Source organism: Pseudopodoces humilis, chromosome 2, assembly GCF_049639895.1.
Source record: "Pseudopodoces humilis isolate 2021_Gansu_Grassland_sample_001 chromosome 2, ASM4963989v1, whole genome shotgun sequence".
Classification (NCBI taxonomy): domain Eukaryota; kingdom Metazoa; phylum Chordata; class Aves; order Passeriformes; family Paridae; genus Pseudopodoces; species Pseudopodoces humilis.
The window spans coordinates 85,690,146-85,703,202 of NC_142201.1; the positions used below are offsets into that span (position 1 = coordinate 85,690,146).

The following is a 13,057-nucleotide window of genomic DNA, read 5'->3' on the forward strand; positions in this document are numbered from 1 at the left end:
ATTGTTCATCTTTGACTGGGGCAGAATTTTACCACATTAGCTAGGGCATGATGACAGACACAACAGTACATATACACACGATGAGCATCTGCCAACAAGCAAGGGGCTGTTGCGACTCAGTATTTTTGCAGGAAAATTTTTGCAGGAAAATTGCATTTCTTCCAGAGAAAAGTATCCTGTTTTCTGCATTCCTATCGTGTGTAAGAGTCACATTTTTAATCAGCTCTCCTCTGGGAACCACTCTCTCACCTGTCTCAAGTCTGGGAGGCATTTGCCTCCTCATGAAGACTTGGGCAGAGAGCAGCAATGACTGCAGATAGTCAGTTTCCAGGTGTTTTCAGAGAGAGGAAGAGCACAAGAATAGAGATATTCAGAGCTGGGGATTTCCCTGAACTTCCTTTGTAATACTGAGAAGCAGTATTACATTAGTACATATTTGTGCCATAGCCAAGGGGGACAGTGTGTCCCATGTCTGCTGCATTTCCTTTGCATGACTCCTTGAAAAGCACTGTGGAAACTGAAATATATTTTCACTCTTCATTTCAGGGTATCAGAGGCAATTGAAATACAAACACCGGGATGGTTCTTACAGCACCTTTGGGCCACGTTATGGGCAAGCTGGAAATACCTGGTAAGACTTCAGCACCTCTGGCTTTTCCTTCCTGCTCCTCATGTCCTCTCATTCCTCAGTGTATTCTTGTACTTGTCCATTGTGAAATTTGGAATGGAGGTGGAGATGAAGTTAAATGGGTCCTATGACCTCTGATTGATACAGGGACTACTCAGGATGTCTTGGTTCCCTCTATCACTTTTAGGCTCACAGCCTTTGTCCTCAAGTCCTTTGCCCAGGCCCGGCCTTACATCTTCATAGAGGAGAAGCACATCCAGGATGCTTTGAACTGGCTTACTCAAAAGCAAAAGGAGAATGGATGTTTCCGCAGCTCTGGGACACTCCTGAACAACGCTATGAAGGTAAAGTGTTGGCTCCACGTGGGTTTTGTCAGGCTGGAACTTGACCATAAGTCACTCTGGCACTGACAGAGTAACTTCAGCACTTGGGGTGTGGGAAGGAATGAGGAGTTATATATGTGGGCTATCACAGGAGCAGGAAGAAGTCAGCAACATCTTCTGAAGGACTCAGCATGAAAAGGAGGCCAGGGAGAATTTGTCCCTGCAGGATGTAGATGTGTAGCACAGAGAGAAGCTAGTGGCACTGTGAGGGATCAACAAGTCCTTTTGTGTTTCCCTGCAGGGTGGAGTGAATGACGAGATCACACTGGCAGCCTACATCACTATTGCACTGCTGGAGATTCCTCTGCCTGTAACCGTACGTGTCTGCACCCCAACCTGAGCCACAGATGGTACTAACCTGCCCGACTAGTGTCCCCACACCCAGATTATCAGGTCCCTTTACCTTTGGAAAGAAGAAATCCTGTCTGAATAGTCTTTCCATTTAAGCCTAGACTGAAGGAACATCTTCCTCCATTTTCCTCCCCTGTCCCATCCCATATACACATTTCACTTAACATTTTTCTGAGTTCTTTAGTGGATTTGCTCCATACAGCTTGCATTGACAGTGGGTTAAGTGATATTTGATTCTTTAAAGTGAGCCAAATAGGTTTTCTACACCTACAGAAATTTCCTTTTGTTTCTTAGCATAGTACAATACTGTTGAACCATTCTTGGACCTATTGGGCGGATACAACACCACAGGTCTGTAAAAAAGGATGGCACACTCAGGAATTCATTGTCATTTTCTCTACTTCTTCTAGATGGGAAATCCCCATCCTTAATGCTTGAAGAATAAGGTATACCTATAGGGAATACCATCATGGCACTATGAAAAGCCTGTGGCCTACTTAAGAGCAGTGTGGGTTTGGTCATTCTGACCCACTCACTTTGAGGCAAGGTGGTGGTGCAGGTGAAACTGGGGTATGAATCACAGCAGAAGGATTGCTGAGCCAGTGTGGTTGCCAGGCTGTTGCAATCCCTCTGCTCCAAACGTAGTAGGGACTGTTCTGTGTCTGAAGTTTTTTTAGTGTGAGCAAGAACAAGCAGAAGGAATTATTTTGTCAGTAAGGTGACATGGATGGCACTAACTTCACTAGGAGATCATTCTTTCTTTGTTATATGTTGTGTTTAGAAACCAAGCTCTCAGGCAGAACTGTATTGGATAGTGAGGATGTTTTCCAGCTCCCTGTCTGAGTCCAAAACTGCCACTGAATGTGACAGAAGGGGTTTGTCACAATCTGAGTGGGATATGGGAGCATTTCAAGTTAAACTAAGATTAGCACAGTCCTTAAATAATTAAGGCTCACACAGAGTATTTCTATAAGTAAAATAGGCCATATTAAACCCTCATAAAAACCTTAATAGCACTGTCCTTAGCATGTATGTCTACTGTCACATCCTGCCATTAGACTGCACTCCTCCCCAGCATTTACCTTACAAACAGTAGTAGGCATAGACAACCAAATTTGGTTTTATTCTTTGCTTTCTTAAAACCTGCTTAAAACTGCTTCTTCAAAAGGGATCACAAATTATTTCATCTTCCAGTACACGCACAGTTAAAGTCAAAGCACAGAGCAACAGAAAAATATGTCTTTTCCTTCTAGACCCTTTATTAAGCTGTAAATGTGGTGTTAGCTTTCAGGTCATGGCATACTCCCCCTGCAGAGCTACTTTTTCAATTTTATAGCAGCTTTTCCATCACAAATGAGGAGTAGTCGTGTCTTGCTGAAAGGTTGTGGCATAACAGTGTCTGTTAGTCATAACATCATGTAAAGTAGCTACATTTTACTTAACTGTAGTGATTGCACTCTTAAACCAATACTTGAATTGCTAATGTGAACATTACAAAAAACATTGTAGAAAATACAAAACAACACACTTCTTTATCTTGTGCAGAGTTCACCACCAAACTAGAATCTACATTATTTCCAGCAAGTGAAATTTTTTCAAAATGCCCTGGAAAAGGGGAAAAAAACTAAAAGGAAAGGATAGAGCATAGGGTGAAAGCACAGAAGAGTCTCAGGATAATAGCTGCAGGAAGAAAGCAAGTATTTAGTATGCTTAAAGCAAAGAAATATTTCAGAGAACTCCTCTTACTCCACAACACAATCAGGCCAGTTCTTCTCAAGGAAGAAGGATTGGAGCCCTGCTTCACAGTCTTGAAATCAAACTCGGAAAAACCATTACAACAAGACATATTTAAAAAATTAGATTCAAGAAAAAGAACAGCCTTTGGCTGCCCATTTCTTCTGAGAATTATTAGTTCTGGAATTAATTATATATTCTTCAATGGTAAAATCTTTATAAGGCCAGAGAGTAGGATGTAGTAAGAGTAGTAGTAAGAGAGTAGTAAGGATCCACAGGTACCATCCCTATTCCTGTTGTTCTAAGATGGAGCTCACTATGATAACCTCCAGTTCAGCCTCTCTCTCCTTCCAGCACTCGGTGGTGCGGAATGCTCTGTTCTGCCTGGAAACAGCAGCCAATCAGGAACAAAACCATGTGTACACCAAGGCACTGCTGGCATACGCCTTTGCCCTGGCAGGGAACAGGGAGAAGCGGAAGGCATTGCTTGACTCACTTGAAAAGGAAGCAGTGAGAAAGGGTGAGTGTTCCTGGTGGGACATGCCTTTCACCAGCCTTACACCTTCCCTTGGTGAAATGGCTTTTGCTGGTGGGGCAATGGCAGCAGGCACTGGCCAGTGTGGGTAGGGAAAGGTGCAGGGAGAGGAAAGCCTTGTGCAAAGGGATTACTTTTTTGAGAAGTCCCTCTCAGGGCCTGGTCCTTCTTCTCTGCCCAGAGGGAGCTGACCAGGAAGCACCAGGCACCATCCCCTTGGTGCTGAGCCCTTGGGTGGCTCTGCTCCCACCTCTCCTCAGCCCACTGCTCTCACCACTCCAGCACTGCTTAGCAAAGGCTTAGCAATGCTCAGGAACATCCCTTCCTTCCAGGCCAAGGGCTCAACATAGAACAAAGGTGACCTTGCAGAGGATATGGCAGGTCAGTCAGAGAAGAGATGGGTGTGCTGAGAGAAAAAATGAGCTCACAGGGCATTTTGGAGGCCACAGCACAAGTTCTGAGTTGTCAGGGAACATCCCATAATTCTTTGGAATTATTCTGCCTAAGTCAGGCTGGACAGAGGGTTTGGCCAAGCAGTGAGCAGTAGCCCACAAATGTGAGTGTGGAGTGTGGAGGACAAAGTACTGCATGAGGCTCAGCACTCCCATACTCATTGTAAAGCTGCAAAATACGTAAGCCTGACCCTTCCCACTTCACCCTTCGTGACTGACATATCTTGGAGGCTCCGTCCTCCCAGCTGGAGCGGCAGCGGCTCAAGAAGCCCCTTGCAATATTTCATAGTAACAATTGCTTGTTGTCTCTGTCCCTGCCTCCTGTGAAGACGGGTCTGTTCACTGGCAGCGGCCTGGCAAGGAGCCCGAGGCTGATCTCCCGTACTATCGCCACCGAGCTCCCTCTGCGGAAGTGGAGATGACGGCCTACGTGCTCCTGGCTCACCTCAGCTCGCAGCCAGCCCCTGCCCAGGAGGAGCTGTCGTTTGCATCCCTTATTGCAAAGTGGATCAGCAGTCAGCAGAATCCCAGTGGAGGCTTCTCCTCCACCCAGGTGAGCTGCTTCCCTCTGGCCACGCCACACATCAAGGTCAGAAGGTGGGACATGTCAGAGAGCCAGGTGGGAGCACAGGAAGTTTTGTCAGGAAGGTGGGAACTGGAGCCCTGCAATAGATCCATGCAGTACCTCCCATGGTTGTCAGGTTCTCCAGAGGCTACAGACAAATATGTCAGGTAGTGCCCCTGGGAAGGGAAATATGCTGGAGCTGCTCTTTCCTTTTGTCTTTTCTTCTTAACACTGGGGAAAGTGAGGCTCCAGGGGAGGGTGCCAGCTGACAGAAAGGGCAGCCTGTGGGAGGACAGGCTGTGGAGAGGCTAATTGTATCCCATGGCTGCTGGGACTCATCTCTTTCAGGACACAGTGGTGGCTCTCCAAGCCTTGTCCCTGTATGGAGCTGCCACCTATGCCAAGAGCGGGGCAGCATCCAAAGTGGCCCTGCGGTCTGGAGGGGATTTCCAGCAAGACTTCCAAGTGGATCCCAGCAACCGGCTGCTGCTGCAGCGCGTGCCCCTTCCCCAGGTGCCAGGGGAGTACAGCGTGGAGGTGTCTGGTGAAGGATGCGTCTACCTGCAGGTGAGGGTGATGGGGACAGCTGGCATCCTGGGAGGGGAGTGCCTGGCCAGGCTGGAGAGGACAGAATCGTAGGAGCATCCAGGTTGGAAAAGAGCCTGAGATCATTGAGTCTAGGTCAGTAGTCAAAAGACTCTAAGGTCATTTAGTCCTTCCATTGAGGTAGAGGAGAATGAAGAACAGAGAGGGGAGAAGTGGGAGGCTGTGGGTAAAGGGAAGAGGACAGAAAGACTAGAGGAATGTGGAGGAGAAAGATTAGGAGAGGAAGGAAGGCTCTGCAGTGTGGAAGAGCTGTGAGAAGTGGGCTGGCTGTGTGGGGCGAGGGTCCCCTCTCTCCCCATTGAGCACACACACACACGCTCACACCGAGCTGCTGCTGTCCCCTAGACAAGTCTGAGGTACAACGTGCAGCCCACGCAGGAGAAGGCGCCCTTCCTGCTCCGTGTGTACACAGTCCCAGAGCTGTGTGTGGACTCCAAGGCTCATAAGGTCTTTGACATTGGCATAAATGTCAGGTGAGTCTGTGCTTTGGTCTGAGATTTCCTGTTGAGCCATGGGAGCTGGGGGAGGTCTGGTTGTCCCTGTGGTGAGGCAGTCTGGGAGTGCATCACATTCCTGGGAAGGTGGGCAGGAGGCAGGTGTTCTGTGAGGAGAGGCTCTGGAGGAAGGACTTGTCCTGCTGTGTGCTAGTGAGAGGCTGTGTAGGTGACTAGCAGAACCTGGCACAGCTGGAGAAGAAGGTGCTGCACTGCCTGGCCTTAGTGGGGTGCCAAGTGTTATGGAAAAGCTGGAAGTGTGCCCAGCTCTGGGTTGATGTGCACTGAATCTTTGTTGCTTGGTTCCTCAGTTACACAGGGGAGCGCAATGTCTCCAACATGGTGATAGTTGATGTGAAGATGCTGTCAGGATTCGTCCCCTTGAAGTCCTCAGTGAGGAAGGTAGGGTGTTGTGTGAAGCATTTCTTGAAGATATTTGTCCTTAATTAGGGCATCAATTTCATTATTTAAATTAGCATTTAATTATTTTCCTTGTATCTTCTCTCTCTTAGACCTGTCCATCTTTTCCTCCAGATCTTCCACCCCTCAGCTCTGGAGTAGGGGTGAATGAGGGATGCCAGCAGCAGCATTCCCTTCCCTCTCCTCAAGCTCTTGTGGTAGCTTGCAGTTATATGTGCTGTTTAGCCCCAGATCGAAAGCTGGAAGGACACCATGAGATCTAGTATCAGGGACTCGGGGGCCTTGGGAGATACATGACAGCCATGACAATTCTGGTCCCTTATTCAATTTTTGTGTCAAGAAGGTGAAAGAGCCTGAGATGGTGGGAGTTGGGAGGAGACTTAGTACGTGGGGCTTCATACCAGAGTGTTTGACAAGTCCTCTGGGAAGTGCACTTCCTGTGCTTTACTTCTCAGCACCTACATAGTGAGCCTTTAGTGGTGGGGAGAAACTCAGGAGGATTTACTAACTTCCCTTCAGATCATCAACCTCCTCCACAACTCCTTTTTCCAGCTCTCAAACACACGGTTTCACCAGATCCAGCGAACAGAAGTGAACACAAACCACGTTTTGCTGTACATCGAGCAGGTGAGGATGAACCCAGGGCTGCTGTGGGGCACGTGCTGAGCTCTACAGCACAGTGGCAATAGCACAAGATAGCACAAACTGGGGGTGGGTCAATTGCTGACATCTCCGGGCTTGTAATCACAGAGCATAAACAAATCACTCACCTTGGCAGTCTCATAGGGGACAACTCTCTCCCAGCCCTCAGCAGACATTGCCTCCACCCTGGGCACAGATCAGGTTCTGATCTCCCCACCAGCAGAGCCTCCCCGAGGGTGGGAAAGGGTCCCAGGGTTTGCCCCTGCCCCTCAGCCAGTCCTACAGCCCTGTGTCCCCCCTGAGCATGGGTGGCAGGGGAGAGCACGGGGGCCTGGGGTCAGTGCAGAGGCACGGGGGAGCCCCTGCAGTGAAGAGCCCCCCTGAGCCTCTACTGCTTCCCTTCCCCAGCTGGGCAGGGAGAGCCTCAGCTTCTCCTTCACGGTGGAGCGGGACATCCCCGTGCGGGGCCTGAAGCCAGCCCAGGTGAAGGTCTATGACTACTACGAGACAGGTGAGTGCCTGTAGTGCCTGCGGGAGCGAGGAGGGGCACGGGGGCTGTGGGGACCCACAGCTGCCCCCAGCCTGGCACTGCCACCCCAGCCCTGCCTGAGCCCTGGCAGTGCAGAGGGGCTGGGGTGGAGCCGTGGATGCCGGGGGTGCCGTGTTCATTTCTGGCCCTGGAGCGTGGCCGTGCCTGTGCTTCCAGGCAGACCTGCTGCTCCTTGTGCCTCTGCTGTCCTGGCTGCTGTGCCAGGCTGGCAGTGACAGAGCAGTTTGTCCCCACCTCAGCCCAGTGTGCTGGCAGGAGGTGTCTGAGCAGCCCTTGGCTACCCTGGGGTGGAGATGCCCTGGAGATTCCCTGCTGGAGCTGCCTGTGTGGGTGGCTGTGCCTTGCTGCCACTGCCCCCAGACAGGGCTGGCACTGGGGCTGTCCCCACCCCAACTGGAATCTCTGGGGGAAACTGGGATGGTGGCACCAGCCTGCTCTGGGGGCCTGGGAAAAACATGCCCCTGCCAGCAGTGCCAGGGATCATGGCAGCTCACTCTGCCTTCCCTTCTCTTTTCCAGATGAGTTTGCCACACAGGAATACAGTGCTCCCTGCACCACAGGTAGGGTACTGCTTCCTTCACTGCTCTCCACAACTTCTTCATTGTATTTTTGGTCATCCAGCCAGTGCTCGTCTCTTCCTGTTTGAATTTGGATGACATTGGCCCAACTTACGGGCACAGATCTTGGATATAAATCAGAGAGCATGGGAGTTACAGAGATGGAAAGTTTGCCTTTGGTTTGTCTGGAGGAACAGCTGCTTCCTGCTTAGGTTCCTGCTGCCCCAGGGTTTCTCAGGAGGCAGCTGTGCCTCATGGCCCTGGGTAGCCAGCCTTGAGTCTTGATTTGGAGTCTGAGCTGGCAGGACAGAATACAGTCATCTTTGGGGTGTTCTCTGCAATGCAAGGCCATGTGTATTTGGTTTAGGAGCACAGGTAATTTAGGAGCTTCTATAAAAAGCTCTGACCAAGGTTATTTCTCCTGTCCTATACTGCACAAAGGGTGGCAGGTTTTGCTTTCCATCAATTGCCCAGTTCCAGGTGTTTGGAATATGGAGGCTTCTGGAAAGCAGAGTTCCTGGGAAAAGGTTTTTCACAGGACCTGATGACTGTGACACCTGAGAACAGACAAAAAGTGATTTGGACTTGGAGAAGGCAAAAGCTTTGCCTTTTGCTGGTAGTAAATGGTGGCATTTATCTCCTTTTGTGTTTTTATCTGAAAAAGTAGAAAATAATCTGAATTCCTACACTTCAATTCCATACTGCTTGTTAATTTGGACTGTGTCCATAGGTGCAATGGTTTTCTGCTAATTCTGGACCTACAGCCTCCCTTCATGGAAACATGTGCATAAGTCCAAACACTGAGTGGACAGTAAAACATTTCCAAAGGGTATTTTGATGTGGTCTGGTTGTCCAGTGTGAGACTCATGGGGAAACCTTAGATTCTAGGCTACTTTTCCCCAGTTCTGTTAAAATGCAGAAATTTTTATCTTCTTTGGAAAGGTTGATGGGAAACTGCTACCTAAGAGGCTCATCCACTAGTCTAAATGTACAAAGGTGGCCTGCACTGACTAAAAGGCAGATCCCAGTTGTCAAGCTTCGTTCCCTGCCCTGTATAGTAGGAGTGCAGGATATTTCTTCAATGTTTTGCAGAGAAATAAACAGATCATGTCTCACTGCTACACTGACCAGCCTTGCCTGCTTGCACTGTGCCCCTGTGTACGTTTTGGTCGTGACAAATCCCACTCTGCTTCTCTCTCCCAGTGGATCAGGGAGAATTTCAGCCCTCTCTCAACCTCACAGTACCTCAAAGGTGACACAAGTAGTGAGTGCTGTGGATGACCCTCCACTCTGGTAAAACAGCAGCTCTCTGTCCTGTACTGTGCTTCCCACACAACCTGGCTTCCACATCCACATCTTGCCCCCTCTGTCTCTCAGCCTTAGAAAGCAGATGGATATATCTGTCTGACTTCTGTTCCCTCCCATCTTCTTTCATCCTTGCAGAGGAAGTAGACCAGGGAAATGACTGAAGAACACTCCCAGATGCAGGAACCTGCCTGCCTCGCCACCACCACCACAGAGTGTGACAGATTAATAATGACTACATGGAATGGAAAGTGAACTTTACAAATAAATTAACTGTACTCACCGATTGTTTTTGAACAGTTTGTTTCCACTTCTGATTTTTCCTGCTCATCTTTCAGCCATAGCTTTAATCTCCCTGGCTTCTTAGGTTAAAGTGTAACCCATCTAACAATGCTTGTGTGCAGGGAAATAAGGCTAACAAGTGAGGGAAAAAAAGAGGGCAGAATGATGTAAGTGGGGGTCAGCCCTTCTAATATATCTGTCTCTGTGTTATGTTCTCTGAACTTATCATCTGAGATGCAGTCTAATCAATGGAGCAGGATAGGTAGTTCTTGGGAAAAATTTCTCTCCCCTGGCTTACAAACCATAACCTCTACTGAACTGGTCTCTGCAGAGGCCTATCCATGCCTACCACCATTATGCAGCATGGAAGATCAACTAATATTACATGAAAATCGTCCTCTGTGACATTCCCTGTAGACACCCCTCCTGGGATTGTTTCATGTTTGTAGAAGAGTGGGAGGGGACATAGTCTGCCCTCTTCAACGATCAGAGAGTGCCTGGGGGTCAGGAGGGATGTGTGCGTGCCTTATGCCTTCAGCTGCTAACTTACAGTGGCTTGTTCTCCAGCTGAAGCTTGAGCCTTCTTGTGGAAGTTTCCATTATCTCATGTCTGCTGCTTCTGGGAGATTCCCAAGGAGCAGCTAATGGCATTTGCCACTAACCTACCTGCCTAAGCCTAGTTTAAATGGTACATTCGTTTAAATCATATAGGTGCTTTGATAAAACTGTCTACAGGCCTCTTAGACACCTCCAGGAATGATCCCCCTTTCTCGTTTTGTCTTGTGAATTTGTGGTTTTAACTTTTGAATGCAAAAAAATCTTATGTGACTGTTTGTTCTCATGAAATGCTTATTGTAAGGTATGGCATGTTGTGCATCCAAACTATGCACAGTTGGCTCTTCCATCCAATTTTTCGTTTAATATGCCTGTACAAACAGTGTCATTGAGAACAAATAAAATTCTTCATCTATTTTGCTAGATATTAATATTATGTCACTTTGTCTTCTGTGATGTTTGGGGTTTACACAGTCAAGGACTTTTAGCATCTCTATTCAGAGGAGTCTGTGGAATGAACCAGCTTCAGTGATAGCTGAGCAAAATTTCTAATACAGCTAAATTGCATTTTGTTTTGAATTAGAATATAGCCATCTATTTTTTTCTACCATGAGGCAATTGCTTTTCCAGAGAAAGGAGGGTCTGTATTTGTGAAACAAGCTACATGAGGGACTCTTATAGGTGTCTTTGCTTAAGCTCACACTGGGAGAGTGAAAGGCACCTCTGCACATACAAACATTCAAGTAAAACACACATGGTGCCATATGATCTCTTGAAATGAGGCTGATTGCCTCTTGCATCCCTGTGAGATATCCGGACCAGAGAAAATATAAACATTGGGAAAATATACATGAAAAATGTTTAACCCAAACTACAAGATGTGAATCCAAATCCTCCCCATGGGAATCTGCTGAAGCATTTTAAGCCTAGTTGTGAAGGAGAAAAGAAAAAATAAGTATTAAAAATTACTCAGAAAACCCAGAGGGGATCTCTGGGCCTCCACTGAGGGTAAGAGGATAAAGTTCTTAAGAAAAATGCTAGGAGTTTTTGCTCATAAAGTGGTTCTTGGTTGAAATTTTGCCTAAGATTATCTTGGGTGCCATCATGTGCCACATACAGGAGAACCAGTGATCAGTCCCAGCTAGCACAGATTTAGGAAAGACAGGTCCTGCTTGACCAGCCTGATCTCCTTCTATGACAAGGTGACCTTCTCAATGGATAAGGGATGTAGTTTACCCAGACTTCAGTAGAGCCTTTGACACAATTTCCCACAGCATTCTCCTGGAGAGCCTGGCTGCTCGTGGCTAGGGGAGGTGCACTCCTTGCTGGTAAAAAACTGTCTGGATAGCCAGGCCCAGGGAGAGGTGGTGAATGGAGTTACACCCAGCTGGTCACTAGTGGGGTCCCCCAGGGCTCAGTGTTGGGGCTCCTGCTTAATTATCAATGACCTGAGGGGATCAAGGGCACCCTCAGTCAGTTTGCAGGAGACACCAAGCTGGGTAGGAGTGTTAATCTGCTGAGGGCAGGAAGGCTCTGCAGAGGGATCTGGACAGGCTGGATCCATAGGTCAAGGCCAGTGGTGTGAGGCCAAGTGCTGGGTCCTAGAACAACCCCATGCAACCCTACATGGTTTATCAGTGGACTGAGCAATGCTGGGTTAATGGCAGGATTTGACCTTAAAGCCTTTTCCAACCTAAAAAATTCTATGAATGAGACTCTTAAGGTCCCAGTCCCTCCCTGATTTCACTTCAGCTGTTTAGAAACAAGGAGACACTGCTAGAAAGGGAACATACACAGGTCTTCCCTTCACTTCTATCTGGGCTACTGCAAAAGATCAGATTGGACAGGTTCACAGCATCCTTGCACCTCACAGCAGTGATTTCACAGTGCAATCAAAGGCAGTATGTGATCAGAGGTTTATGGCCAACCTTGCAGTAAACACCCTCTGAAGAAGCAGAGAGACAAACTTCCAGTGCATCATGGATGAGATATGATGTCTTCCCCTTAGAGAGCTGGAAAGGATGGAGAAAAATCTCCCAACTGCTAAAACTTGTCTGCATTCTGGTATTCCTGAGGAGCTCCCAAACACCACCTTGCCATGGATGGCTCTGGATTGAAATCTCAGGCCATGACATGGATAGGAACAGAAATAAGCATAACAATAACAGAAAACAAGGCCAAAGACATCTGATGAGTATCAAGAATTAATTTATTTATAGTGTTCCTTCCTTTTTGCTTCTGAGGCATCCTCCTCTAACATTTAAATACCCCTCCCTTAACAAGATCTTCTAGGGGCAGAGACACATGAGCTGATACAGCAAGGCTCTGACAAGATGCATTCTTCAGAAATTTCCTTGTTCAGCTTTGACTGGAGGTGGGAAAAAGGACAAAGTGAGATAAATATTCTGGTGAGTGTTATCCAGAGTCCCGGATATTGCTGTGTTCTGGTGGCTATGTGAGTTCAAGCCCTGTTAAACTATGAGAAACTGCTTCACCTAAAAATGCCTAGTTGCAGACAGGTAACAGAATGGGAATGGCTGGACACATTCAAAATATCTATGCTACAGAGAGGGGAAGCAGATTAATCCTGGAGATACATGAGCTATCCAAGCACACATTCTCTCTCAGCAACTGCACTTCCCATTGGAAAGCAAAATTGATCTGGGAAAGAGTTTGAGAGGTCCTCATTAAAGAGATGTGAATAACATCAACATTTCACCAAGGTATTTGGGAGACAATTCCTCAGTACATTTCAGTGTCTGCAGCATAGCAGATGTGGCCCTAAAAAGGGCAGAGACACAAAAATCTGAGTGTGATGTTCCATCCCAAGGGAGACTTGAAACTTATTTACATAAAGTGACGCTAACACAGAGGAAAAGACAATTGCCCCTGTACAAACAAAGGCAGTAACACTAAGATTGCTATACTCAGGGAAGGAAAATGAAAGCTGTATCAGATCTTACGGAGGAAGTTTGGAGGAAGCATTGGTTTTGGGCTC

General features: G+C 47.6%; 2 protein-coding genes across 4 annotated transcripts in view; one reads left to right on the forward strand and one right to left on the reverse strand.

The window, feature by feature from the left end:
- LOC102100027 (alpha-2-macroglobulin) overlaps window positions 1–10,490 on the forward strand; it is a 36,652-nt gene extending 26,162 nt beyond the window's left edge. For all 3 annotated transcript variants that reach the window (XM_005531036.3, XM_088051580.1, XM_014259758.2), the window contains exons 25-36: window positions 547–631; window positions 816–972; window positions 1,253–1,327; window positions 3,451–3,616; window positions 4,413–4,636; window positions 4,997–5,215; window positions 5,600–5,727; window positions 6,060–6,150; window positions 6,721–6,795; window positions 7,219–7,321; window positions 7,879–7,920; window positions 9,361–10,490. In XM_005531036.3, coding sequence (XP_005531093.3) covers window positions 547–631; window positions 816–972; window positions 1,253–1,327; window positions 3,451–3,616; window positions 4,413–4,636; window positions 4,997–5,215; window positions 5,600–5,727; window positions 6,060–6,150; window positions 6,721–6,795; window positions 7,219–7,321; window positions 7,879–7,920; window positions 9,361–9,386 — 1,391 coding nt within the window. In that variant the 3' untranslated portion in view covers window positions 9,387–10,490. The remainder of the gene's footprint in view (window positions 1–546; window positions 632–815; window positions 973–1,252; window positions 1,328–3,450; window positions 3,617–4,412; window positions 4,637–4,996; window positions 5,216–5,599; window positions 5,728–6,059; window positions 6,151–6,720; window positions 6,796–7,218; window positions 7,322–7,878; window positions 7,921–9,360) is intronic.
- A 1,760-nt stretch (window positions 10,491–12,250) lies between these two features.
- The window catches only part of A2M (alpha-2-macroglobulin), a 29,720-nt gene continuing 28,913 nt past the window's right edge, over window positions 12,251–13,057 (reverse strand). Inside the window, exon 36 of the mRNA XM_005531012.3 lies at window positions 12,251–12,427. Coding sequence (XP_005531069.2) covers window positions 12,402–12,427 — 26 coding nt within the window. The 3' untranslated portion in view covers window positions 12,251–12,401. The remainder of the gene's footprint in view (window positions 12,428–13,057) is intronic.